Source organism: Mytilus trossulus, chromosome 14, assembly GCF_036588685.1.
Source record: "Mytilus trossulus isolate FHL-02 chromosome 14, PNRI_Mtr1.1.1.hap1, whole genome shotgun sequence".
In the NCBI taxonomy this organism is placed as follows: domain Eukaryota; kingdom Metazoa; phylum Mollusca; class Bivalvia; order Mytilida; family Mytilidae; genus Mytilus; species Mytilus trossulus.
The window spans coordinates 21492418-21518451 of NC_086386.1; the positions used below are offsets into that span (position 1 = coordinate 21492418).

The 26034-nt window shown below is 31.3% G+C and overlaps 1 protein-coding gene across 1 annotated transcript in view; it reads right to left on the reverse strand.

Annotated features, from left to right (window-relative positions):
- Nucleotides 1-258: 258 nt before the first annotated feature.
- The window catches only part of LOC134697578 (uncharacterized), a 31063-nt gene continuing 5287 nt past the window's right edge, over nucleotides 259-26034 (reverse strand). Inside the window, exons 2-11 of the mRNA XM_063559862.1 lie at nucleotides 14393-14570; nucleotides 9540-9643; nucleotides 8480-8617; nucleotides 7386-7565; nucleotides 5229-5332; nucleotides 4798-4909; nucleotides 4026-4034; nucleotides 3523-3714; nucleotides 2906-2962; nucleotides 259-380 (exon numbers count right to left, since the gene is read on the reverse strand). Coding sequence (XP_063415932.1) covers nucleotides 259-380; nucleotides 2906-2962; nucleotides 3523-3714; nucleotides 4026-4034; nucleotides 4798-4909; nucleotides 5229-5332; nucleotides 7386-7565; nucleotides 8480-8617; nucleotides 9540-9643; nucleotides 14393-14570 — 1196 coding nt within the window. The remainder of the gene's footprint in view (nucleotides 381-2905; nucleotides 2963-3522; nucleotides 3715-4025; nucleotides 4035-4797; nucleotides 4910-5228; nucleotides 5333-7385; nucleotides 7566-8479; nucleotides 8618-9539; nucleotides 9644-14392; nucleotides 14571-26034) is intronic.

Genomic DNA, 26034 nt, shown 5'->3' on the forward strand with positions numbered 1-26034 from the left:
TATTTGGACAGACATAAAGATACCGTTGGCATGGACATGAATTAGACATCTACAGTCAGAAAAAAACAATTATAACATGCAAATTGTACAAATAAATAACAATATCTAATAACAATATCGATGATATAACTGTCTTTATCTGTGCTCTTTTTCAACAACTTTTACTGTTCATTTCGGTTACACATCACAATTTCTTTTAATACTGATGTATGTGACAAAGTGGCGAGCGCAAACTCTGACTTTCATCCTATCTCGACTTTATGTTCTTGTAATTGATGGTAGTGGTTGATTTTTATTTTCATCCAGAGGTGGAAGCGAGTTATTCTTTTCTTTTGGCGTCTGTATATCAACTACGACCTTTGGAGATGATGGATCGATCGCTGTAACAATTATCATTAAGAGTGAAATTATATTGTTTCAGATCATTACAATACTTAAACAAGTGTTTGAACTTGTTTCGCATCTACAATACAGTTTATTAAAGTGTATTGGGATTGTATGTCATTTGATCGTAGTTTAGACCTACCGTTTACAAACATTAAGCATGTGAACAACAATACCAAATACATCTGATATTGAAGGAATGACTTTAATAATTTGTCTGTCTATGAAGAAATAACATAAAACATTTGGTGCACACTGAATAACGCTCGTAGCGGGTTATTAACAGAGTGCACCACATTTTGTATGTTATTTCGAATAGACAGGAAATATATTACAGTCATTTCTTATAATTTAATTCTAAACTCCATTTTAAAAAATAGAAAACCATGAAAAAACGTTGATGAGGTCACAGTCACATTACTAAATTATGTCTATGGGCTGATAACAAAATAACGTCAGCCAATCAGAAGACGCGTTACATCCAAAATTAAATTATATAGTTGTAACATCTTTAAAAGACTAGATAAAACTATGTAAAAATGCAACTTAGTTTCAACTTCGTTTGATTTGAATTTGAATTTTATTTACTAATACTAAATCAGTACTGAAGCTAAAATGTGTGTTCTGTTATGCCTAACATTATTTGCTAACTATAAAAACAGATTTAAATCCACTATTTTCGACATACGAAAATGTCTGTACCAAGTCAGGAATATGACAGTTGTTATTCGTGCGTTTGATGTGTTTGAGGTTCTCATTTTGCTATTTAATTAGAGACCTTCCGGTTTCTAATTTTCATAGCTATATAGGGATTCAGATATTTTGTGATTTAACTCATTGCACTTATATGATTGATATAGATCTAAATTTTGAATCGTATTTTTTTTACAAGAAGTGTCATTAATCTTATGAAATCATCCTCCTAAATAAATATTTTGTTTTATCTACCAAAATGAATTATAGATGAGGGTATGTCTATTATTAGTACCAAATACCAAAACACAGTTTATTAAAATGATATAACAGGTGTAAGGGAATACATATAAGGATAAGAATATCACATTAAAAGTTAGTCGTAGTACATTTAGGGTTTTAAATTATTAAGCTTTACGATATAAATAGAAGATGTGGTATAACTGCAAATGAAACAACTCTTCCAAATGACACAGAAAGTAACAACCGTAACTATAGGTCACGTTTTAATGTAGATGAAAACCGGTCAGAACCAAAGCCCTATAATAGTGTGCTTTTAAATTAAAAAAAAAAAACCTATTGTGATATGTTTTTTTTTCTTTAAAATATATAAAACCTCAGACAGTGCGAAAATGTTAGAGCTGTAACCAAAGAAGGTGTTCTACCTGATGTTTATAGATAAAACTAAGGCATATTGAAATGTTACATTTAAACAAGCTGATAAATAGTGATAAACAGTGTCAATATCTGCTTTAATCTTACTATATTTTTCATGTTATACACGTTCATATTTGTAATTTAATCCAATAAGTTTTCATCGATTAACTTCATTAGCCGAAACTGATACTGTTATTATTATAACCATTAATACTTAAATAATGATTTAATTCAATACTACAAATACATACATTTACTCACACCCTAACGCCATTAGTCTTGGATTCATCGTCTTTTTGGATTAAAAATTACATTAATTTTGTTATTACTCATTCATCTTCAATTAGTGAGTAACTTAATAAAGTAAATGTGTTGACCGAAAATAAGCTTGCTTTTTGATATATCAATCTATACTTTTTTCTAATTAAACGAGTTGATAGGAACTTGTCAATTCTTCATTAAGATTACAAAAACTGCAAATGGGCTCAAATCTACATCCACGTAAAAATAATAACACAAATGAATTGGTGTTATAATTCACAACATCAATATTTGAGAGAAAAACATATGATCTAACTTATGCATGCAATTTCATAAAAATAAACTAATACGTACAGCGCTTAATTTTCTTTACAAAAATAATCAGAAAGAACGTTGAAAACAATAAACGTGTCTTTGTAGATAATATTTTAAAAAATAAATGGGGAAATATTCATTGAAAAATAAAACTTAATTGAGTGAATATGACCAACAAACGAATTGATAAACATTAGTGTATATGACCCAGCTGCCCTTTTGAGTTTTAAACGAACAGTGTTGTCATTCTATGCTGTTGTTTTGTTTGTCCACCGAATTGAAAAAATATATATGTGTTACTTTACCACGGAAGGTAGTCCTACTGACCATGTCGTAACATGGTTCAACAAATATTAGTCCTTCATTATTTACTACAAAGTATATATTTACATCTTCAACAAACATGACATCAAACTATACTACCGTTTTGCAAACGGAATTAATAACACGTCTACACTTTTAGTAAACAATGAACACATACAACAAATACAGGAAGTACAAAGATCGTGTGTCGTGTCAGTTGCAACTTACAACACATAATAAGGAATGGAATACAAAGGGTAAACTTGGTGGTCCTCAACAATACTCAATTTACCTATGGTAGATTCAAATATAATACTACGTCTGTTATTTCTTTCAGTGGACGATCCATCTATTAAGAATTGTCCATAAACGTGATGTATAAACAATTTATTAACAATGGTAAGGTTTGATATTATTGGAATCAAATGTTTGAATTCTTATTTTATTACTGATTGATACAACTTGTTACAGGAAATGAAAAAAGCTTTTTGAAATATGTTCAAAGACAATAATTTCAAAATATAATGTCGAAAGGTGTCAAATTATTTTTATTTTAAATGAATTGATATATGAGGAAAATAAACTAATGGTTCCAGGTCAATATCGATTAATTGATTTCAGTGCTAAAGAATTTTGTTAACGAATTATAATTTGATGTTCTGTGATCTTCAATGGCTGCTGTCACTTTAACGTATAACATAATGGTCCTTCTATTATTCAATCATAAAAAGTTATTTCCAATTTATTTCTTACCGTCAAAACCTTAATCTAGCAATTGGTGACAGAAGAACAGTTTACCTTACTTAGAATATCGACCCAGTTTCAAGCTTCAAAATGCATGAATGCTTCAATAATTTCTTATTTGGTACATTGTTAATATGCACGCTTGTAATTTGATATATCATTTACCTGGTTTTTCGGCATTTTCCTCTGATCCATTCTGTACTTTTGATTTTTGCCACGGGAACGGTTTTTTCTTATATTTATGGTAAAATATAAATCCACCAATAGCTCCCGCTATTAAAAGGATTAGTACAACAACTACGCCAGCTATAATTCCTACATTAGATGAGGAGGACGCGGCCGATGCTGTCGTAAATGCTGTATAAACAGTAAAAAAACTAACTTCTAAATATGCACAAACCTTGAGTAATGGTTAAAAAAATGGGTATATTATTAAAACAAATACACTTAAAAAATTTCAACAAATTTTAATTTAAATAAAGGAATAATAATATCTTGAAGGTATGTGTTTTACATGAAAATTTTATGTTGGTTATTTGTTAGTAATATTTTTCCAATTGCGCAAATTTATAAACGTAAATCTTTTAAAGTTTACTAGAATATTCCTTTTGACATTTTTATTTACATACAAGATGAAGAAAACAGAACAAAAATCATGATTTACTTACGACAGGTTTCTGGAAAAGAAAAAGACAAATATATTAGATAATTGTAGCTATCAACATGATCAAATAAGACATAAAAAGAGCAATACACACACAAATACATGTACATAAAAGTACGTCCAAATCTAACATTATGCAATATATAGATATCTGTGTGTGACTATAAAAGCTTTCAATTGGTAAATGAAATAAGTATCGGATCGTTCAAAACGGTGATGCTACAAAAACAGGAATAAAATATGAAAAAAACATTATGAAGATTTGCTACAATAAAACTGATCTATAAAAAAAATCATATACAAATCGGATGAATGAAATCATATAGACAAATATATGTCGGCGCAAATGCCATTCTTCCTTGTTATAATCTTCGAATTCTGTACAAATTATCTTTCAACTGTTCCTCAAATTTGATTATCAGTAATTCAAAACAAACAGTGGACCTATTTTACGATGTTGTGATACTTGGATCTAAGGGCAATGTTTTGTTTATACGACGAAACACGATCGACCCTGTCTTTTAATTGTTTGTCATTCACTTCTGATTCGCTGTTTTAATGTTTGAAATTTGCCGAGTCAATTGATCTCTACATGAGTTTTGAATGTCCCCTTAGTATCTCTTCCTCCTGTCCCTTTTTTTGTAAGGAGAATGCATAAAAAATGTATTGGTAAAACTAAAATAGTTGTACTTATGACAATGGGAATACCAATAGAACAATGACTAAAAACCATTAATGATCAAACTATGTGTATGCTGACATTAAATATTGCCTACCGTAAGCTGATAGCGATATTACAACACTTGATGAATCTGATGTATTGGTAGTGGCGGACTGTCCCTTTACACAGCTTCCTGTATTGGAGCTGACTGAAGAACCTGATACAGCCTAAAATTATTTTACATAAAATAGTTATAAAAATATCTTGACGGAATTATCAACCTAATTGCCTGACATAAAGTGAACGGTTGTTATGTATTAACATTTGTCTTGGCGTTACAAGATATGAGTTAATTAGGTATATTGGTTATAGAATCCGTTAATATATTTATCTCGAAACTTGCATTGCATATTCAAATATAGCTATGATAAGTGCATATAGTATTGCTTTTGACATTTGGAAATGTAATTATTGTTGTGACAAAGCTCAACATATGTTAGATGTGTTGTTAGTTTATATATTTAATTATCATATGAATATAATTACCAAACAGGTGAATCTTTTACTCGTAGACGAATCTGCATTGATAATGATAACATAACTAGTAGATCCAGAAGTAACGTATTTTGTGGCGTAAAACTCACCACCGGCTGCAATAAAAGAAATACTATATTGTCATTCAGATTGAATTAAAAATAAGTAAAACAACAGTTGTAATAGAAACTGTGTTCTCTTTAAACTTATTACGTGGTTTTTATGGCATTTTTCTAGCACTTTTATGCAGGTTTTTGTTTGTCTTTTCTGATGTTCTCTCCGCCATATTTCTATTGATTTGTCGTCAACTCAAGCTAACTCATGGATTAAGAATTACCCATGGTATCTTTTCTGTTTTTGTTTTGAACTAAGGTATCTAAATCACAGGCATGTAGTATTGTAACTTTACAAAACATTATCAAATGAGCACAGAAAAGGACACTTTTTTTAATATATATATTTTTATTTTCCTATCATTCCAAAGTCTCATCTACAAATACAGATGTAATAAGTATCAATATCTGACCATTTTCTTTTTATCTTATTACTTTATTTTTCGAACACAACTTATAGAGCCCATGTCAATCCTATGATAATATCTAAGCCATTCAATTGCTTCAGTTACAGTAGACTGTAAATCTTACTAGACATATTAGTAAATATATATTTTCAATATCGGAATACATGTATTACAAATATCTTTAAATACATGATATGTTATCATTCAAGATTATACCTGATAAAGATGGGTAAAAATGATACTACATAAAACCTCCAATTTAAAAAAAAAAGTTAAATCTGATTGTTCGAATATATCCTCATTCAAAAAGATATGTATAGATGTTTCTTTTGTTTCTGTACAAAACGTGCACAGTTCTGTTTCACATTTCATAAGTTAAGTAATATTTGTTCCTAGAGTTCTATGCAGCAATCTACATTGAAATGCCCTCAATGAGGGATCATTGGTTATAAGTAAATGAAGACTAAAAAAACTCCATTCTTTAGCCACAATATCGATTCCTAGTTTTATTTTTTTCATTTTGCTTGTATGAGAGATGGAGTTTCCTTCATTGATAAGGTGACTTTTATATAAACTTTAAAAGTCTCATTTTCATTCAAGTATTCTATATTTTGAAGATGTATGTGTACTGAACTAGAACTTTTTTAAGCACACACTGTATTCACACTAAAATATATTTTATCTACTACTGCATCGAATGTTCTATGATATTTCACAACTCGGGGAGGTTCAACTCACAAGAAAAAACGCTAGGTTCATCGATCGTTCTAAACATTCAAATTTTAAATGGTTTTATTTCTTTTTTTCTAATAATCTGTAAAGATATGTGTTCTCTCTTTGTCACGATATCAGACATTATCGCCTTTTTCGTGCCTTCACAAAAGAAAATTCAGAAGAAAGCAAGAAAAGTTGACATCATAATTAATTTTTGATCGATATTGAACTGAGATCAAATAAACCACAAGTGAATTAGATAAAACCATACTCTTATTATTAACAGGCCAGGAAAGTGATCAATCAGCTTTATAAGATTAAGAGAATGCCTTTTAAGAAATATTTTACGATATAAAAAATAAATAGGATATAAGACAACAAATACGCCAAATTGAAAGGTGAATTTTTTTAACAATACATAGAGAAAAAAACCCACATATGTTTGTTCTAGAACGATCGTTTTATGGATTTGGTGTCTCAATAATGTGTTTTAATCATTTCCTAAATGCATAAGAAAACAATAAAAGCACGAAAGCAGTATAAGAGACAAGCTAATTATCGGCAGTGACTAAACAATAAGAACTAAACAGTGGCTGTTAGCAACAACAAAAAATGGTTTCAACTAAGCTGTATAAGGATTCGATGAGAAAAAAATAACGTTAGATACCAATTAAAATGCTTAAAACATTTCGGAAGTATCATTCAACAGGTTCGCTTCCAAATAAAGACAACAAAACAAGAACATAATAGAGTATTTTTTGGATAAAATTAATCGTGTCTTTACAGAATGGTATAGTTGAACAAATCTAACTATTGAAAATTCGCTGTAATATTGCAGTCGTGACACGTCCATTAATTTTGTTATGTCAAAATAAGAACTTGTGACGTCTGTATCTTGACAAACGCTGAGATGTTCCAAACTTTAATATACTTACTAGAACCAAACATTTGTGTACTACATTGAGTATAGTTAAATGAAATCGTTGTTCTATTTGTACAAGCATCCCATACAGAACCAGAACCACAAAAGACGGAGGATGAGGCATCTGTCACTGTGTAAGCGTAAACTCCCAGCAGCGCATCAGGGAACCATTGCTTAACGTCTGCCTGATGATCTGGAAAAAAAACCGTAACATTTACTGAATTAGTATACGGTTGGTGTCATTGATGATGTATAAATGCCTATAGCATGCTTAACATTTTTGTATAAATTAACAGTCGTAATCTTGTAAACCATTATATAATTAAGAGGCTGTCCAAGTAAATATCAGGCAAATCCTGTGATATGGGTGGCACATCATAATTTTATTCCCACTAAATTTTTGGTTCCGATGCAATGTTTATATCATACAAAGGCTATATATGTCAAAGATATTTCTGAATCAACTGTGGATGGCTCAGAAAATGATTTTAAAGTTCACTAACAATGCAACACAATTTTGTACAAAATGAAGAGTTATCTCCCCTTTTCAATGAATTTTCAGTGCTTTCTATGTATTTTTTTCTCTTTATTTGTTGCAGTTAATAGAAAAACAAAATTCAACTTTCAGAAAGAATGAATTTATGATATGAAATAGATGAAATCATTTTAAAAACAAAATATGTCTTGTGCCATCCACTGCCTGGTTTTTCCATGGACACCCTCTTAAAAACACTATTGTGTAACTCTAAAAAACATGATAAAAACTAAATAAAGTCACCATCTTTGTCTTTTTTTATTATTTTTTCTTGTTGAAATTTTGACCGAATGTAAGAGAATGTGGATTTACAAATTTTATAACGTAACTAAATATAGAAACAAGGAAAAGTGCTAATACCTGCAAATATTGTAAAATAAAGTGAACGTATAGTAAGGTAGAACAAGATTTATGACAAGCAGAATAATTTAAAAAGAATAAGAGCCTCAAACATTTTGTAGATCAGCAGTTGATTGGTGTCATAACAACTAGTTCTTCCGAGGCTTACGATCAAGAAAATAACACCAACTTGGAAGCAAATGACTGAATCAATTTAAAGGATGAGAACTTACTCTCTTTCACTAAAACATGGAATTCCTCAGCACTTGGTCCGGAGGTTGGATTACATACTGAGCTTATTGTTACTCCAGCATTTGCAACAGATTCTTCAATGAATGATATCCGCGTATCGGCTGCGTTTTCTTCCGTATCTAGAAAAAGACAAATATACCTTAAACGTAATCTGACGTAAATGAAAAAAAAACTAGTTTCTTCGTTTAATTCTTTAGCTTCACTGATAAAACACAATATATCTTCAAATACACATTCACATAATAGGAATTAATAACAATGAAAAATGTTTAAAAGAAATTTTAAAGATGGGTTAGCGCTATAAAACAGGGTTTAAAAAGTAAAATCACAAAAATACTGAACTCAGAGGAAAATCAATTAGGAAAGTCCATCATTTTCTACATTTGAAAATGCCTGTACCAAGTCAGGAATATGACAGTTCTTGTCCATTCGTTTTAGATGCTTTTTGTTATTTGACTTTGCCATGTGATTATGGAACTTTCCGAATTGATTTTCCTTTTAGCTCAGTATTTTTGTGATTTTACTTTTTAATTAAAGGTTAGTCTTTAGTGTTCTGTGTTTTGTAAATTGTTGTTTGTCTCTTTTGGCCTTTTTCTTCTTTTGAAGAAATGGGAAATACATATTCGACTTTATCAGTAAGAATGTTCTATTGTCATCTTTCGCCTCTCGTTTGTACGCCATATGTCTTATAAAATTCGTATATTTGTTCTGTTGTCAATGAGTTGATCAAATAACATGTATTATTTTTTCTTAGCAATTTTATTCTATTTAATTATCCCTTATACAAAAACAGTGTGGCAAAGAATAAACTAACATGAGATCGATCTATTTGATGATAGTTTTAGGATGAAAATTATACATATAAACTATTCGAAAGTTACAAATCTATAAAAACAAAATGGACGCGTATATATATCATTTTGTAAAAGGGACACGTTTTAACTCTGTCTCACTACAATTCAACATCTAGATGTACTCAGATGTTTTTGCAGGACCTAACAAAGAGAAACAGAAGTACAACAAAAATATATGTATACTCACTAGAATCAAGATAATAATAATAACTGTAGTCTGTTATTTTAGTATATCTCACACAATAAAATCCGTAATATTTAGGTCCATAAATTTCTTCACTGTTGGTACTCCTGTAAGTATAGTTCGGTCATTATGAAGATTAAAACAAAACAAATAATCATTCATAACCGACAATTAATAATAGTATGCATGTACTAGAAAGTATTGAAGAATGAACAATGAACCATAGTAAGGAGAACATCAATACATGTATGATAAATTGAATCAGCGATTTACTTCAAGATTAGACATGGTAATTATACTGGAAGTGCACCAACAAAAACTTAATAATACGTGGGTTTTTTTCTCTATAACGTAAACATTTCCACACTAGATCGATTGTTTTGGTTTTGTATTATTTAGTTAAAATCGTGTTCTAATTTTTTTGACATTTACTATTTTTAATCAAAAACAAGACGAAAAATGCAACATAAAAACGTTATGAAAGTCATCAAATATCTAATTACAAAAACTATAATCTTAATTTAACATTGATTGCACACAAGCAGTTGTTTTATGGGACTTGATCAATAAGAATGACATATTAAATATATATTCTATAAATTGTCATTCCAATTGCTATTTGTGTGTCTTAATCAAAAAATGATTTTTTTCATTTAACAATGTCCATAATTTGAAATGAATAAGAAAACACACTAAATATTACTTTTTCTCTTTTTCATGGATACACGGTTTGTACGACAGACAGAAGAGCGTGACGTCTACACAAGATTCATCATTGACGTGTGAAGCAAGCGAAAATAGCCAGACAACGTATGAACTTAAAGATTATTGAGAACCTGATGAGATACTTGTTTGGCAATATTATAACTTTCATTAAATGTTCATGATTCAGACAAATTCTTACAAATATTTAATTAAACACAATCTTCCTTAATATCTTTTGAAAAGAAGAGACTCGCTTAGATTTCATGGCTATAGGTCATCGTTCGGCCTTTAAAAATAAGCAAAGTCTTTACCACTTAGTCAGGAATTATGTTATGTCATGTTAAAACACAAATCAAGAAAAAATACTATAATAAGATAAAGTCTTTTAAGACAGACAGCTAGATACCATAAACATACTACGTAAACACAAGCCAGAGTCTGAGCTTGATTTGCTATATGATATAAAAACTAAACTGACGAAAAAAGGTCATTTATTCAAAATCATAAAATGCAAAAAATACATTTTGCAAATAAAACATTTGACATAAAAGTTCATATTTAATATGAAATAATAATACATAATTACTACGAAATAACATCAACTAATATCATGTCAATTGAATAAATGACAAAGAATAGCAAAGGTGGGGAGAAAAACCTGCCCCATAAATAAACATATATAGTATTACATATCTATTCAAAAGATAATATAAAGGGCGGTATGTGGGTGGGAATTTTGAACAAATTGTTTGATAAAAATCACAAGTTAACACATCAAATGCTGATGATAAAAGGAAGTGACCACAATGCACTTACACGTGAACTCGTGCTGACCCGCAATGCCATTGACCAATAAGAAAGATGATATCCGGTCATGCATTGTTCATAAAAGAAATTTCTCTGCACGTGAAAACAAGTTATCTAATTTCAACAATTTATCGTTTAATTAAGTAGGACACTCTGACCCTTTGCCCAGACTCGGGACATTATACACTTACAGTAATAATAGATCACTCTTTTATTTAAGTCGGTTAGTAATAACCAATTAAACAGAATTATCTTCTCTGCTGTCTTAAATTATTTTATTCCGCTTAATTTTCAATTAGCAAATAAAACTGGTTTTAAGACAGACAGCTAGATACCATAAACATACTACGTAAACACAAGCCAGAGTCTGAGCTTGATTTGCTATATGATATAAAAACTAAACTGACGAAAAAAGGTCATTTATTCAAAATCATAAAATGCAAAAAATACATTTTGCAAATAAAACATTTGACATAAAAGTTCATATTTAATATGAAATAATAATACATAATTACTACGAAATAACATCAACTAATATCATGTCAATTGAATAAATGACAAAGAATAGCAAAGGTGGGGAGAAAAACCTGCCACAAATCCACCCTTTGGCTGAAAGAGTGGATGTGAAATCCACTCTAAGGCTAAAAGGGTGGATCCCCCCATGTATCAAAATACTGGCAATTTTGTATGAAGTTAAAGAATTGATTACAAAATTAATTTATTCCAAACCAATCACCATGACGAAAAAATAATTAAATGTAGTTTAGCATGAGTTTCATGGCGAAGCATAAAACAATACAGAGATCATAGACCAAGCTACTACGACCTCTGCAAAAATATAACATGCGTTTCATGACGAAGCATAAAACAAAACCCACTACATATTAACTTTACAAAAGCAAATACACAAAGGTCATAGACCAAGCTACTACGACCTCTGAAAAAGTAGCATGAGTTTCATGACGAAGCATAAAACAATACAGAGATCATAGACCAAGCTACTACGACCTCTGTAAAACCGAAGCAGCATGAGTTTCATGACGAAGCATAAAACAATACCCACTACATACTACAATATTTGCAAAAGTAAATACACAGAGGTCATAGACCAAGCTACCACAACCTCTGAGAAAAATAATACACAGAGGACATAAGTACAAGCAACCATGCCCTCTGCGAAAATTTTAATATCGTCCACATTACCCAAAACAGGCAAAGACAGGTAAATTGGTTCGTAATAAATAAGCATTGGGTTGCGGTAAACATATAGGTAAGAGACATATCCTTTTTATACCGATCACATAAAGCAAACAAGGTACACTTGCATAAATTAAAATACTAACAATTATAGCGATTAGGCTAACTTGCAAAATTATGATAAGCTCAAACCAAACTGCTGTGACGAGATTTACGAAAGTAGCATGAGTTTGTATGGTATTATTATCGTTATGCAATAACCCAATTTTTACTTGTAGTAAAATTTAAACGAATCATGTATCTTACAAATACATAAGGCGGATATACGTTCTGCAAACATTATGATGCTGTAAAGGATGCAGTAACTTGTAAAATTACAATCAGGTTAATCATCAGATAAATGATAAATAATTACATTTTGATCGCAAACGCATAGTGTCGGCACCCACATGAAAATCAAATTGACCCAATATCTCTTTCACAAAGAAATGAATTTGACCAACTGCTCATGTTTGGCATAAATCTATATAGTGAGTTTTATCCGAATGAAAGGATGGTTAAAAAAATTAACTGTACGTTTGTTCAAAATGTAAGCATAGAATAGCTTAAAAATAAAAGTATAGTTCGATTTTACCTGAAATAGCTAAAATGAAATCACTCCAGTCCAAAATTATCCATAAAATAAAAAACAAAATCACATATAATTTTGAACAAATTGTTTGATAAAAATCACAAGTTAACACATCAAATGCTGATGATAAAAGGAAGTGACCACAATGCACTTACACGTGAACTCGTGCTGACCCGCAATGCCATTGACCAATAAGAAAGATGATATCCGGTCATGCATTGTTCATAAAAGAAATTTCTCTGCACGTGAAAACAAGTTATCTAATTTCAACAATTTATCGTTTAATTAAGTAGGACACTCTGACCCTTTGCCCAGACTCGGGACATTATACACTTACAGTAATAATAGATCACTCTTTTATTTAAGTCGGTTAGTAATAACCAATTAAACAGAATTATCTTCTCTGCTGTCTTAAATTATTTTATTCCGCTTAATTTTCAATTAGCAAATAAAACTGGTTATATGTCATTATTACAATTTTTACAAGTGAAATGCAGCTAGAAATAATGAAATGTAATACCTATTTTATTCGAAAAAGTAATGCAAGAAAATGCAGAAACGTAAAACTGGAATTGTGCTAAAATTGCGGAAGCGTAATACGCCCATGTAAAAATAATTGGATTTACTATTATTACTAGTATCTAATATCAACAGTGAATACTGTTTTGTTTTAACATATAATGTTAATAAAATTGAGAATGGAAATGGGGAATGTGTCAAAGAGACAACAAGTATGTATAGGGGCGATCCGTAATTCGGCTATATTAGAACATGGCTTTTATGGATTGAATTTAGTTAACACATATTTGTTACGAGAACATTAAGTTTTGCATGTGTATTTACCGCAAAAATGTCCAATTCATAATGTTGTCCGGGGAAATAAACATGTTTACTGGTTATGGTGTCCGAATTCCAATGACGAGACGTCATTGCTGCTCTTTAACGACATGTACAATAGAAAACAATGATGGTGTTCGTTTAAGTTCTGGTACAACGGCTTCTAGTGATAATGTCCATTAAACAATTATCGACGTAGCCCCAGTGATGCCAATTTTTTCGATTTTTTTGTTTTACCACATTCATATATATACAAAAATAAGGCGAAATTTAACAATAAACTTGAATTTAGTAAATGGAAACAAAATTATTGAAAATGAGATTTATCTTTTTAGATTTACTATACCATAATACTTATAATTGGACTGGTTTGTTTTCTTTATGCAGAACTTACACATGTGATCAACAAATATGATATGGCTTTATGCTGATATGGAGGTCTCGGGATGATATCAGGGCCAATATTGAAAAGGGCATGTCATAATCTACAAATATTGTACAGACATAAATCATGCAAATTATGATATATGAGTGTTTCTACTTTTAAATTACATATTGGCGTGTTGTAAATGATTCTCAAACTGCCATTGCACGAAGTATAAACAAATTAAGTTAAACCTACCTCATATTAAAGTTAAAATCACACTCTGTCCTATAGAAATTATTATAAGAGACTTACTGAAATAACCAATGAGTGCTGTCACTTTCAATGCAATTGAATATAGTCCAACTTTTGGCAAGTACTGAAACATCCCATCCAGATGAAAATTGTGAATTACTATTTGAAACTACAATAGTGCCTCGTCTACTGTCCCATATATTTCCATCCAATACCGTTGGCAGTGTGCATGCACATTCTAAAAGAAATAAGTTAACACAAATGAAGATTATCAATTTAGGGTATATTGATGACGTCAGTTTGGCAGTTCTATTTGGTTTTGTGCTATTTTTTATGGACCATTCATTTAATACCTTTAGATTTTTATATTTTTATGACAAAAAACGGGAGTTAAGCTCAATACTGATGATTTTCTAAAGTTATGGCGATTGATTAATTACCAAATGACGCTTTATCTCGTGTTCATGCCAAAATTTATAAACCATTATTATTATACATTTCACATTGAAAAAATTGTGTCAATGTTGAAAAACGAGATGATCACTTTTGTCGTTTAGGGAGTAAACAGTTATCATAAGTATCAGAATTACAATTTAGTACGCCAGACGAGCGTTTCGTCTACGTAAGACTCATCAGTGAACTCATTTGAGTCTTTTGTAGACGAAACGCGCGTCTTGCGTATATACTAAATTCAGTCCTGGTATCTATGGTGAGTTTATTGAAGAAACAAAACTACAATAACCAAACAAAAAACTTACTTGTTGACAGCAAGAATGACAAATTTCTATATATAACAGCATATTCATTTATCTTATCATACTTTATAGCATTTATTTTGACATAGTTTTGCAATTGCTAATATTTATTTTATTATTTTACATAAAAAAACAAACTAAAAATAAATGAAGAGAAATTATTAAAATGATGAAACCTCTTTTGAAATTATTTCAAATTACCCTAAGTCTTTCCAATTTTTTGTGGAAAGACCTATTGTATTTGGTCTGAAATTTTGCGTTATGTTTTTGTAATTCATAAACTGTTAATCTTATCCATCTTACGTCTTTTTGTTGAAGACATTTGTCCAAATTTGAAAATTAGATCTACGTCAATGGTTAAGGTCATGTTATCACTTTGACTTTTTTAACTGAGTACCTCATAAAAAAGGTTATTAACAATTTACAATATGCTATTTGTTTTTGTATTCAAGATAAATATATTTAATTGATGGATACTATTTCATTTATACAATTTAGATTTATGAGGTAATAGTTAACTGTTGAAAAATACGCGTGTGAAAAGATTCTTTACCAAGTGATGATAAGCTAATTGGCATTGCATTATATGATAAAACAACATAAGATACCACAAAAAAAAAACAACCAATAACAACAAAACACTGTCTTATTATACATTTCTTAACGAAATCAAAATAAAAACTGTAATGTATTATACGTTTATATGAATGCTTCATGTGCAAATATTAACTTAGAAAACAAACTCATACCTAAAAACACTTCAAATACGAACAATGGTTAATTATGTATCTGAATTCTGACAAAAGTTTAACTTATATTGTTTGTTTTTTTTAGTCTAGTAGGTTACCATTAAAGGCCATAACCATCACACTTACATATCATGGTTTGTAGAGTGTTATATAACCTTTCGGCGGTTTTATTGTTTTTTGCTTAAGTTTTATCAGTATATCTTCACTTATTGCATGTCAATTCTTCGTTTCGTATCTTATGCCTTTTTTTCACGTATTGTAATACAAAATTATTTAATTTTGGATGTAACGCGTCTTCTGATTGGCTGACGTCGTTTTGTTAATCATATCATAGACATAATTTTGTTATGTGACCATGACGGCATCAACGTTTTTCATGATTTACGCCTGTTTAAAATGAAATCTAGAATAAAATTATAGACATAACTGTGTATATTTTGTCAGTCTATTCGAAATAACATAAAAAAATGTGGTGCACACTGTTAAATAACCCGCTACGGGCGTTATTCAGTGTGCACCACATTTTTCATGTTATTTCTTCAAAGACAGAAAAAATATTACAGTCATTCCTTAAATAACCAAAGAAGCACATACAACTAGCATGACTGTTTGTATATAGCGGTAATACAACTTTCACGGCAAATTTACTATTACATATATTCTCTTATTACTAAATTATAAAAGCTTGATATGATAGAAAGCTTCAACATGTAAAGCTTAGTTTATCTCTATCTTATTATTATAAGTGTGTTACCTAAAATGTATTGTGTCAAAATGTACTTCAAATTCCCTGTTACAAAGAAAATTCTGTATGTAATCCGATATTATACTGCCTCTCGTCAAACGAGATCGGAGGGATGTGGTTTATAAAGGATAAAGAGAAGCGATATACGCCAAATTCAATTTAAACTCATAAGGCGAGAATAAAGTAACAACTTTATGGTACAAACAGACGAACATTAGTTCACAAAACACAGCATGTAAAATTGAAGGTTGACCGACAGAAACCCCAGTAGGACATTTGGGTGATCGTAAGTGCTCCGGAAGGGTAAGCAGTTCCTGCTTCACATATGGCACCCGTCATGTGGTGGTCATATAAGAACTGACTCAGAAGGTTACATTTGAAGGCAAATGTTATGATGTATAAAATAATGATTGTTGTTCGGCTAGCCAAACCTCCTGCTTATATGGCGATATATAAAATACTGCTTAAATAACAACACTACGTGACCGGAATACATTACACACAAGCGAAATAACTTTCAGCAAAGAGAAAAACATAAATAAATCATACAACTGTACATTAAATCATGTACACAGCAGAACAACAACGGACATCTCCCTGAAATAAAAGTTTAAAACATGTACACAGCAGAACAACAACGAACATCTCCCTGAAATAAAAGTTACCAAAGAACGCCATAAACTGCGCGTCATATGAGTAGTAGATTAACGCCGTAAAAAGGGACGCATATATTATCACAAGTTATCTCGAGAGATATACAATTATATGGAACGAAATTGAAAAATTCACAAATATTTTCAAAATATTAGTTTACATAATTATCATGATTATGACGGTCATGAAAGTTTATTCTGACTGAGATGGTAAATCCCAATCTAAGACATAGCAACATGACATAAGTTAGTGTAGACACATACAAAATGTTTAGATCAACCGATTGTTATTTTCAGGGGAAATGACTTAAATTTTATGGACTGTCAATTTGAAGCTTTCTTCCTAATAAATCTGTTAGAAAAGTTTCTGCATTAGAGAACAATCCTGCCACAATCCGTATAGTGTGAGCACACATGATCATAAAATATTAATTGAGATATGTAAACACCATACAACAGAGCAGATGGTATGTTACTGCTAAGTTAACTGTGACCCAAACGCATGACCATGTTGCAAATGAAACTAAGGTCTTTTTTTAAATATTCCTTTTTAATGTCTACACATAATAAAAACAGGTCCAACAAGAATAAGAAAGAAACAATGATTTTTTAGTGTTGTTATTTCAAACTACAATACCACGGCTACAAATAACACATTACTTCGTAAATCCTTCTTTTTAAATGACTTCCTTTTGAAATGTGGGTATCAAAACGTTTTGTCCTTATATATTGAAGATAAACACACAAAACACAATGCGTAAACTTAACTTTTCTTATAGTTATAACTAGTGCTTTACTAGAAAGACAATTAAAACCTGTGTTCAAATATTTGAAGTTCATATCTTTTAAAAACTAGTTAAACAAATATTGATAGCTTTTATTTTTTTCCCAGGAAGGTTGATATTGGTTTTGTCTACCTTTACAATTAGACTTGATGACCTGGATTAATTTCGAAGACTCATTCCCAATACTAGTTATTAATATTAAGTTCGTTTTAAACAAGACAACATTAACTATCTGGAGATTTCAAATGTTTCTTTTCCTAATCCAGGGTTTAATGGTACATGTAATGTCAAATTCAACCAAAAAGGGTAACGTGTGTTATATACTGAAATGTTTTACTACAAAAAAGTCTACAAAGCTAGACTTTTACATACATGAACATCCGTTATTTTTTCCAAATCCTCAGAGTTGTACTGATATTGGAGTACAATGTACTATCCTTTAGTACTTAACACACAGCTTTTTCGTTTACGGTGACTTCAATGGATGAGCCTTAAAGTTTAATGATGGACAATAGGGTATAAGTTCTGCTCATCGTTAGAATGTCGTACGGTGATTTATAATTATTTAATTTTCTATTTGTGGATGCATGTTGATTTGGCATTAAATACTTGTAATTATTTGTTAGAAATGTATCTTCAATTTACAAAACTGTCACCCGTCTTCCTATCTATGACCTGTAACAAATCATTTTAGATTTGTAACAAGTGTAAATTATTTGGGTTAGCGTGTTTACATAAGAACACTGCGTCCTCCTCCGAGACTTAATGAAATACACCGAGTAAATTGTACTCAAAGTGAATAATCATTGATAATGCAGTGGTGTGGACAAACAAAAATAATTATGTAAATGAACCTTTATTACTTTGGCTTAGTGAAATGACAATTATTGGATTTTAAAGAAACATGGTATGAGAGTACAACGATTTCCTCCTGTAAGGACATTACAATACATTTATAATCATTTATTCAAACATGCACTTGCTTTTAACTTAATCCGGGATACTTTTTAAATGACCTTTACAGAAGATTTTATGGATTTTTGTTGTTTAGTCTGATTTAAATAATCCCACATACATGTAATCGTTGTCAAATTACAATTACATATGCTCTAAACTCTTACTGATAAAGAAATATAATTGGGCTAAGTTTATGATTCAACGCAGTATATTACTGGAGATATGGATCATCTACCTTGTCTTATAAAATTAGAAAAAGATCAGTACTTAGGTACTGGTTTCAATAAAGACCGTCCACCAATTATCATAATAAGCAACATGTATGGTACAATTATATTGACAAGGACTAATTACATTGTGTTCTGCAAGTCATTTTTAATCTGTAAACTGTCTTTAGACTACCAAATCTATTGGTATGAAATTTGCAGTGTGTTAATTGAATTGAAGCTTATCCAATCATTTACAGCCACTTCGATTGAGGACATAAAGGTTGTTAATATTTGTAAGATTTTCAATTTTTTAAATTTATCTCTAAAACATACAATATATTGAAGATTAAATACTATAAAATAATTTCACTTCAACTACCATGACCAATATATCATTACAAAAATAATTTTGACAGTGATGTATCTAATTAAACAAATAATATTCAATCTTCGATTCAACTTTCGTTTAATAAGGCATTTCATATGATGTCAATAGTGTTGCGTTTCACCGTTGTAGTTCATATGTTAACTGGAAGACATGGAAGACACATTATCTGTATGCTCTTCAACTTCGTACTTTATTTGGCCTTTTTAACTTTTTTGGATTCGAGCGTCACTGATGAGTTTTTTTTGTAGGTGAAACGCGCGTCTGGCGTATATACTAAATTTAGTCCTGGTATCTATGATGAGTTTATTTAAATGGTCGGGTTGTTGTCTCTTTGACTCATTTCCCATTTCCATTCTCAATAGTATGTCACTCTATCCCAACACATAATTCTGACCAGTCTTTGCTCTAATTCCTAAATATCGCTTGCCCAGCTGAGTAGTATCAAATAAAGTGTAAAGGTCATATGAACTCGTGTACCCTAGGCGAGCATGGTACTATGATACCCTATGATATAGTTATTAGTTCGTTAATTGATATTAGATGGACCAAAAAAGGAAGTTTAGAAACTATTGAATCTTTATGTTGTTATATTTTTGGCCTGAGTAAAAAAAGTTTGAAATCCTTATTCAATTTTCCATACAGACATGTTTGGGCAGCAAATTGGTCTGTTACTCAAACAAATATTAACATCTTCAGAAACACTATTTACACGTCACATAGATAACAAATTTTACAATGTAAATAAGGGTAAAACAGACGACTTTAACAAAAGCATGGTGTATTCGAATTTCGTTATGAACGGGGTTGTTATATATAATCACAGCTATTCTACTTAAATATACAGCCTTTAAATATGCCTATTCATTTATTCTTACATTAACATGGTTTCATCTTATTCTTAAGTTTTACAAAAGATCTCCATAGATTCTGTTGTACAATCTAATTACATAATTTATCCTTTAAGATAACCATTATAGTTGATTTCATAATATAGCCATTTATTTATGAAATTTCACTTTTGTGGAAGTTAGTGATTAGTTGTGTGACAGCTATCATTTTATAGAACTTATGATTGAATGCAATCTATTATGTTACACTTGAACTGTTCACTTACTCTCTTTTGAATACACCAAAGGAGAACTATGGGACTGTTGCTTTAACAATAAATTCCTACAATAACCACACTTAATAATATGGAATACTACAATAAAGAATATGAAACTGAATTGTAGGTACTAACTCCAAAAAGGCAAAAGAAATCAACAGTTACAAAGAACATTTGATTATTCTTTACAATATATTCGAGCAGTTAGATTATGATTTGAAAAACTATTAACATTTCAACCGATTTTTTTTCCAGTCTGTCAGTCATATGTGAAATATGCATACTGCATACAGACAGAATATTTTATACTTATCAAACGCTTAGCTTGGTGTCAATTAAATTTATGTGAAACTTTAAATTCAATTAAGCAAGTGACATTAAAAGAAAATTATTTCTCTTATCAAAATCTTCATAAACATACCGTTATTGAATTGTTGACTTCCCAGACATTTATTCGCAGATATTTTTCTGTATGCATCGACCTAAACTACGAGACATGTCGTTATAACTAAGGCCTCTGCATAGTGCAAGTGGAAGGGGGGACCGTGATGAAAGAATGTAAACACAAGTGTTCTTGAAGAAAAATAGAAAATAACTGGTTCTTTACTGGTGAAATATCAGACAGCTGACAGAAAATTTTATACTTGTCTGACACTTATCTTGGTGTCAAGTAAAGTTATATGAAACTTCAAATTTAATTCAAACAAGATTACATGTTTAAATTTATTTGGAGGTTTACTCTACAAAGAAGTGAATGTCATTTATTTTATAAAAAGAAAATATTTCTGTACTAAAATAGTGGATTAAAACCGATAGTATAGCTAGCAAAACCTCTCACATTTATGACAGTCGCATAAAACGCCATAATATTGTTAACACTGTGTGAACAAAACAGACACTATAGATAAAAGTGTCAACAAATAGGGATGCAGCAGTCAACATTGTGTTAAAGTCTTAATCACTATAGAAAAATAGCTTAAACACTATAAAAACAAATTTAATCACTATAAAATCAATCAAATATGTCAACTATGGGGCGTTTGAAATTTGCGCCTATTTTTATAAAATCAAACAAATATGTCAACTCGCGGGCGTTTGAAATTTGCGCCTATTTTTAATTTCTATCTTTCATTAACGCAGATTGTGAACAGGTAAATTATGTTATGTTTGTATTTATCATTATACACCTCTTCCATTGACCAGTTGTATATATGCTGTTAATTTTCAATTATAATATGCATAGAACTGTTGCCCCCTCAAATAAAGTGTTGTTGATTTCATCAGACTGGGAGCTGGTGGAGGAAATCCAGTTTGTTGGATAAAGCAAATCCTGACCGTTACTTATGTCGAAATTAAAACTCCTGAAATGACATACAAGCCAGAGAAAGGAATGATGGATCTCGTTGTTGGCAAGTACAAAAAGAATAGATTTTAACTATAACCTGTTGGTGTGGTTTTGGAACACTGAATTCACAAATTGAAAGGCGAGTTCACATATGTAAAGATCCTATGTGATAGCCGTACAGCTGTTGGAATCTTAACTCAGAACTGGAAGTCAAATAACTGCATTGACACAAACACAGATGATAAAAAAACATTTAGACCCTCCTAGGAGGCGACATACGAAATAACCTAAATATCTGGGACAATACCCCTAATGCGCCTTGAAATGAGGAACACAAAAGTCACGTGTAAACAAAAAATCTCTGTGTAGTGATAATTGACACATTTCTATGATAAACAAATGACTGAGCTGAACCATTAGTGTTAATTTAGAAAATAAGGGAACACAAAATAAATGTGTAAAAACCATGCAGCTATGAAATTTGTTCAAAGTATTAAAATTTCAAAGAACTTATTGTGTTAAAATTGGGATTTTTTACCCTGAGGAGCGACATCGCAAAAGGATACTCGGGGTTTGCTAAATTACGGGAAAATGAATCACACTTCGTACCCCGAAAATTTAACCACATATGTAAAAATGTCTGAGCTTCGAAACAAGCCATCATACATATACAAGTTAACGATATGGGCTGAGCAACAGAAGAAAACGTTTCCATTACGGCCTATGGAGAAACAATTGCGCATATTGCCCCATCTATCTTGGATCCATGCCATGCTAATGGTGACACGAACGAGATATCAGACCAGTTATCAAAAGATGCAGCACAGGAGGTCTCTAGTTTAAATGACCAGTACAACATCAGTACAATGCAATATGTGAAAATTGCAGTTATGATGGCAACAAATCTTAAACGACAAATTTCATGCTCTAGAAGTAAAACTGGGAGAGAACTACGCCAATAAATACGTGTTTTTTGTAAGGCCCATCAACTTGATTATCATAATCCAGTAATAGAAAGAATCATTTCAGAATTCAGAACTGACTACAATAGGTTAAATAAATACTGCCAGCAAATAGACCAATCTTTCAAACGCCTTATTGTGAATGTCCTATTCTATATTCAACGACTTTTTATCAACAACGTTTACAGATTTTGTTCAAATACAACTAAGATTCACATTAAGGTATGTCTGTGCATGCCTTTAAATATTGGCGTGAATTGACAAAAAAAACCATCTGTTAAACAAAGAGCAGTGTAAAGCCGATGTAGGTAATAAATATATATCTCTCATGACGCGTTAAATGTACAAAGGAGTGAAGAAATGTCACCTTGGGTTACAATGAGGAACAAACAATGTTTAAATGTTTATCTATATCAATGAAGCTGATCATATATAAGCGTATATACTATAATTCTATACCTATAGAAAAACTAGTGAAAGGGGAGGAATCAGTTAAACAGGTTCATCAAATAAATATTTCTATCGATAAAAAATCTATTAATCTGATTTATGAAATATATGTAAGCCATTTTTTATTACATGTACCTTATTGAAGAAGAAAAGCAGATTCAATACTGAATTGATTTTTTATGATAAATTTATTATTCATTTGAACAGTGGTAAACTACTGTTACCTTTACTTATTTTGTTTTTACAAGAATCCATTGTACCTTTTACAGAATGTATCAAGGGTGACATTTTCTCAGCTAGTTTAAATAAAACAGAAAGAAATATTTACGTAAGTAGGAAGATAAGTAGGTAAGTCAGTGTAGTTGTATCCAACATTTTATGATAAATATAAAGAGCGAAAAACACTTAAAGAGTAACAACTCAGTCTCAGCATTTAGCCCGGTTGATCGGTGAAAAAATGCTCAAATCATGAGGAAAGCATCAAATATGCATGATGGTACATTTTTTTTGTACTGAGCAATATTAGCTATGGGACCCAACCTCAACAGTTAATAGGGCGGCTTATTCCAAGATGGCCGCCATAATTTCTAAAATATTTTCCAGAATTGCACTAACCTCAGTGGATTTGGTGCTGGAAGCACAACATTCAACATATTTGTATGACTTGGTTTACTTAGCAAGATTTTGTTTTGATCTATCATCGACATTTAAAATGGCAACTTTTTTTCAAAATTGCTGACTTGAATAATAAGCAAATATTAATTCTTAAGAATTTACCTAAATATAAGCATTTTTGTTAAAGTTCTTTTTGTCTTGAGTCAATATTTTGCAATTTGATATATTATACAGTAATTTGAGAATTGTATAAAAACATAACAGTGAGAAGGCAGGAGTTCGGACAACGTGGACAAGAACATTGACAGACAACGACAGAAACTGAATATTGAGAAACCCACAGCTGAAGACACTTTAACAGAGAACAACTCAGGTATGACTAATCAACAGTTGTACCAAGCAGTTTTAGCAGATAGGATATATAATGCTCAAAGAACAGCAGAGATTGACCGCAGTATAAAGCAGATCGAAGCGTGAATTGATTAAGTGTGTGTTTGTTTCATAACGATGCAAGCTGAATAGAAAGAGTCAATGCAAATTAGTAATTAACAGATGGGAGCAATATCTCAGCAACTTCAGAAGACTGAAGACAGGATAGACCACAAGGCAAGATGTAAGTGCTTTGCAGACCAATGAGAAATTTAATGTCGTGGTAAGGCGGAAGGACACTCTGACATCAACTGAGGGAGGAGACACATCCAAATGCATTTAAACAGCAGTGTACTTTCAAACAAATGGAATTTCTTAGTGGACAAGAGAAATAAAGAAGTTAAAATTCCTGCAATGAACACATCATCTATAGTAAGCCTAAATTTGACCTTGGATCTGTCCCTATTAGTTTGCATGAACCAGCATCAAATGCACCAACTCTATTGAGCGCAAATTTGTTGTTTTCAACTTAAGTCGAAAGTCCTATGTCAGGGCCCGTGGCCCTCTATGAGACAGTTCAAATTATTCAACAACAACTTCCTTTTAAGGGACATACTTCTAGAACCTATAGTACTGATCAAGGATACCACCTACTATGATACAATCATATTTGGTTCATATTTGGTTCAGAGCAGCACAGCATACCAGAAACAATTGGCTGTAAGTGGATCTATCTAGATTATACGATGCTGACTTCAGTGCATACTAACAATATCATCCCGGTCGGGTCAACGGCAAATTATCCTCTTCCAATATTTATGACTCAAATTATGACAATCTCGTCAGCTCCTGGAGCTGACGCAGGCTTGCAACAACAGTAAGCTGACTCCACTGACCGATCCAGGAACAGGTTAAGGAAACCAAAAATACGTAAGCTCTTCTTCAGAATCCTCTTTGGAGAGAGAATATACTCGCAAGACAATAATTGTAGAAGAAGCGATCGGAGCCGAAGCCCACAGCTCCCAAAAATGCATATAGTCAATGGAAGAGGATCCATGATTAATGAGGCATTCATTTATCAATTTGAACGAACTGCCGGTGGACGACAATGGGAAAACCGGTAATAGGTGTGCAGGCTCCGAGATTGCCTGGCCGATGTTGCCTTGGCGTATGTTCGCAAGATAAACACAGATGATGATGCCAAGGCCTTAAGAAAATCATTGATGCAGCACTTCAACAAGAAAGACGATCAGACCAGATTGGAACTTAAGCATTCCTCCGAGGATGTAGAGACAATTATTCTTCGGGGCATGTAATAGAGAGTAACATAAAAACGATCAATAAGGCGTTAAAACAATTGAAAACCTTAAAAGCCATCCTGATGGCATTATATGGATCAAAAAGTGTCAACTATGCCTTAATGTCTTCTCTGCTTATAGCGTAGTATCACCGACCGGTAAAGGGAATATGAGATCCGTAACCTCACTCACATTGTCTTAAAACAAGCTGATAATATGATTTCAACTAATCAGCGTTACCGTGGATAGACCGATCAACATATACTTGGGCCTTCTTATAAGTATAATCGTGGAAGATCACCAGATCAAAATACACG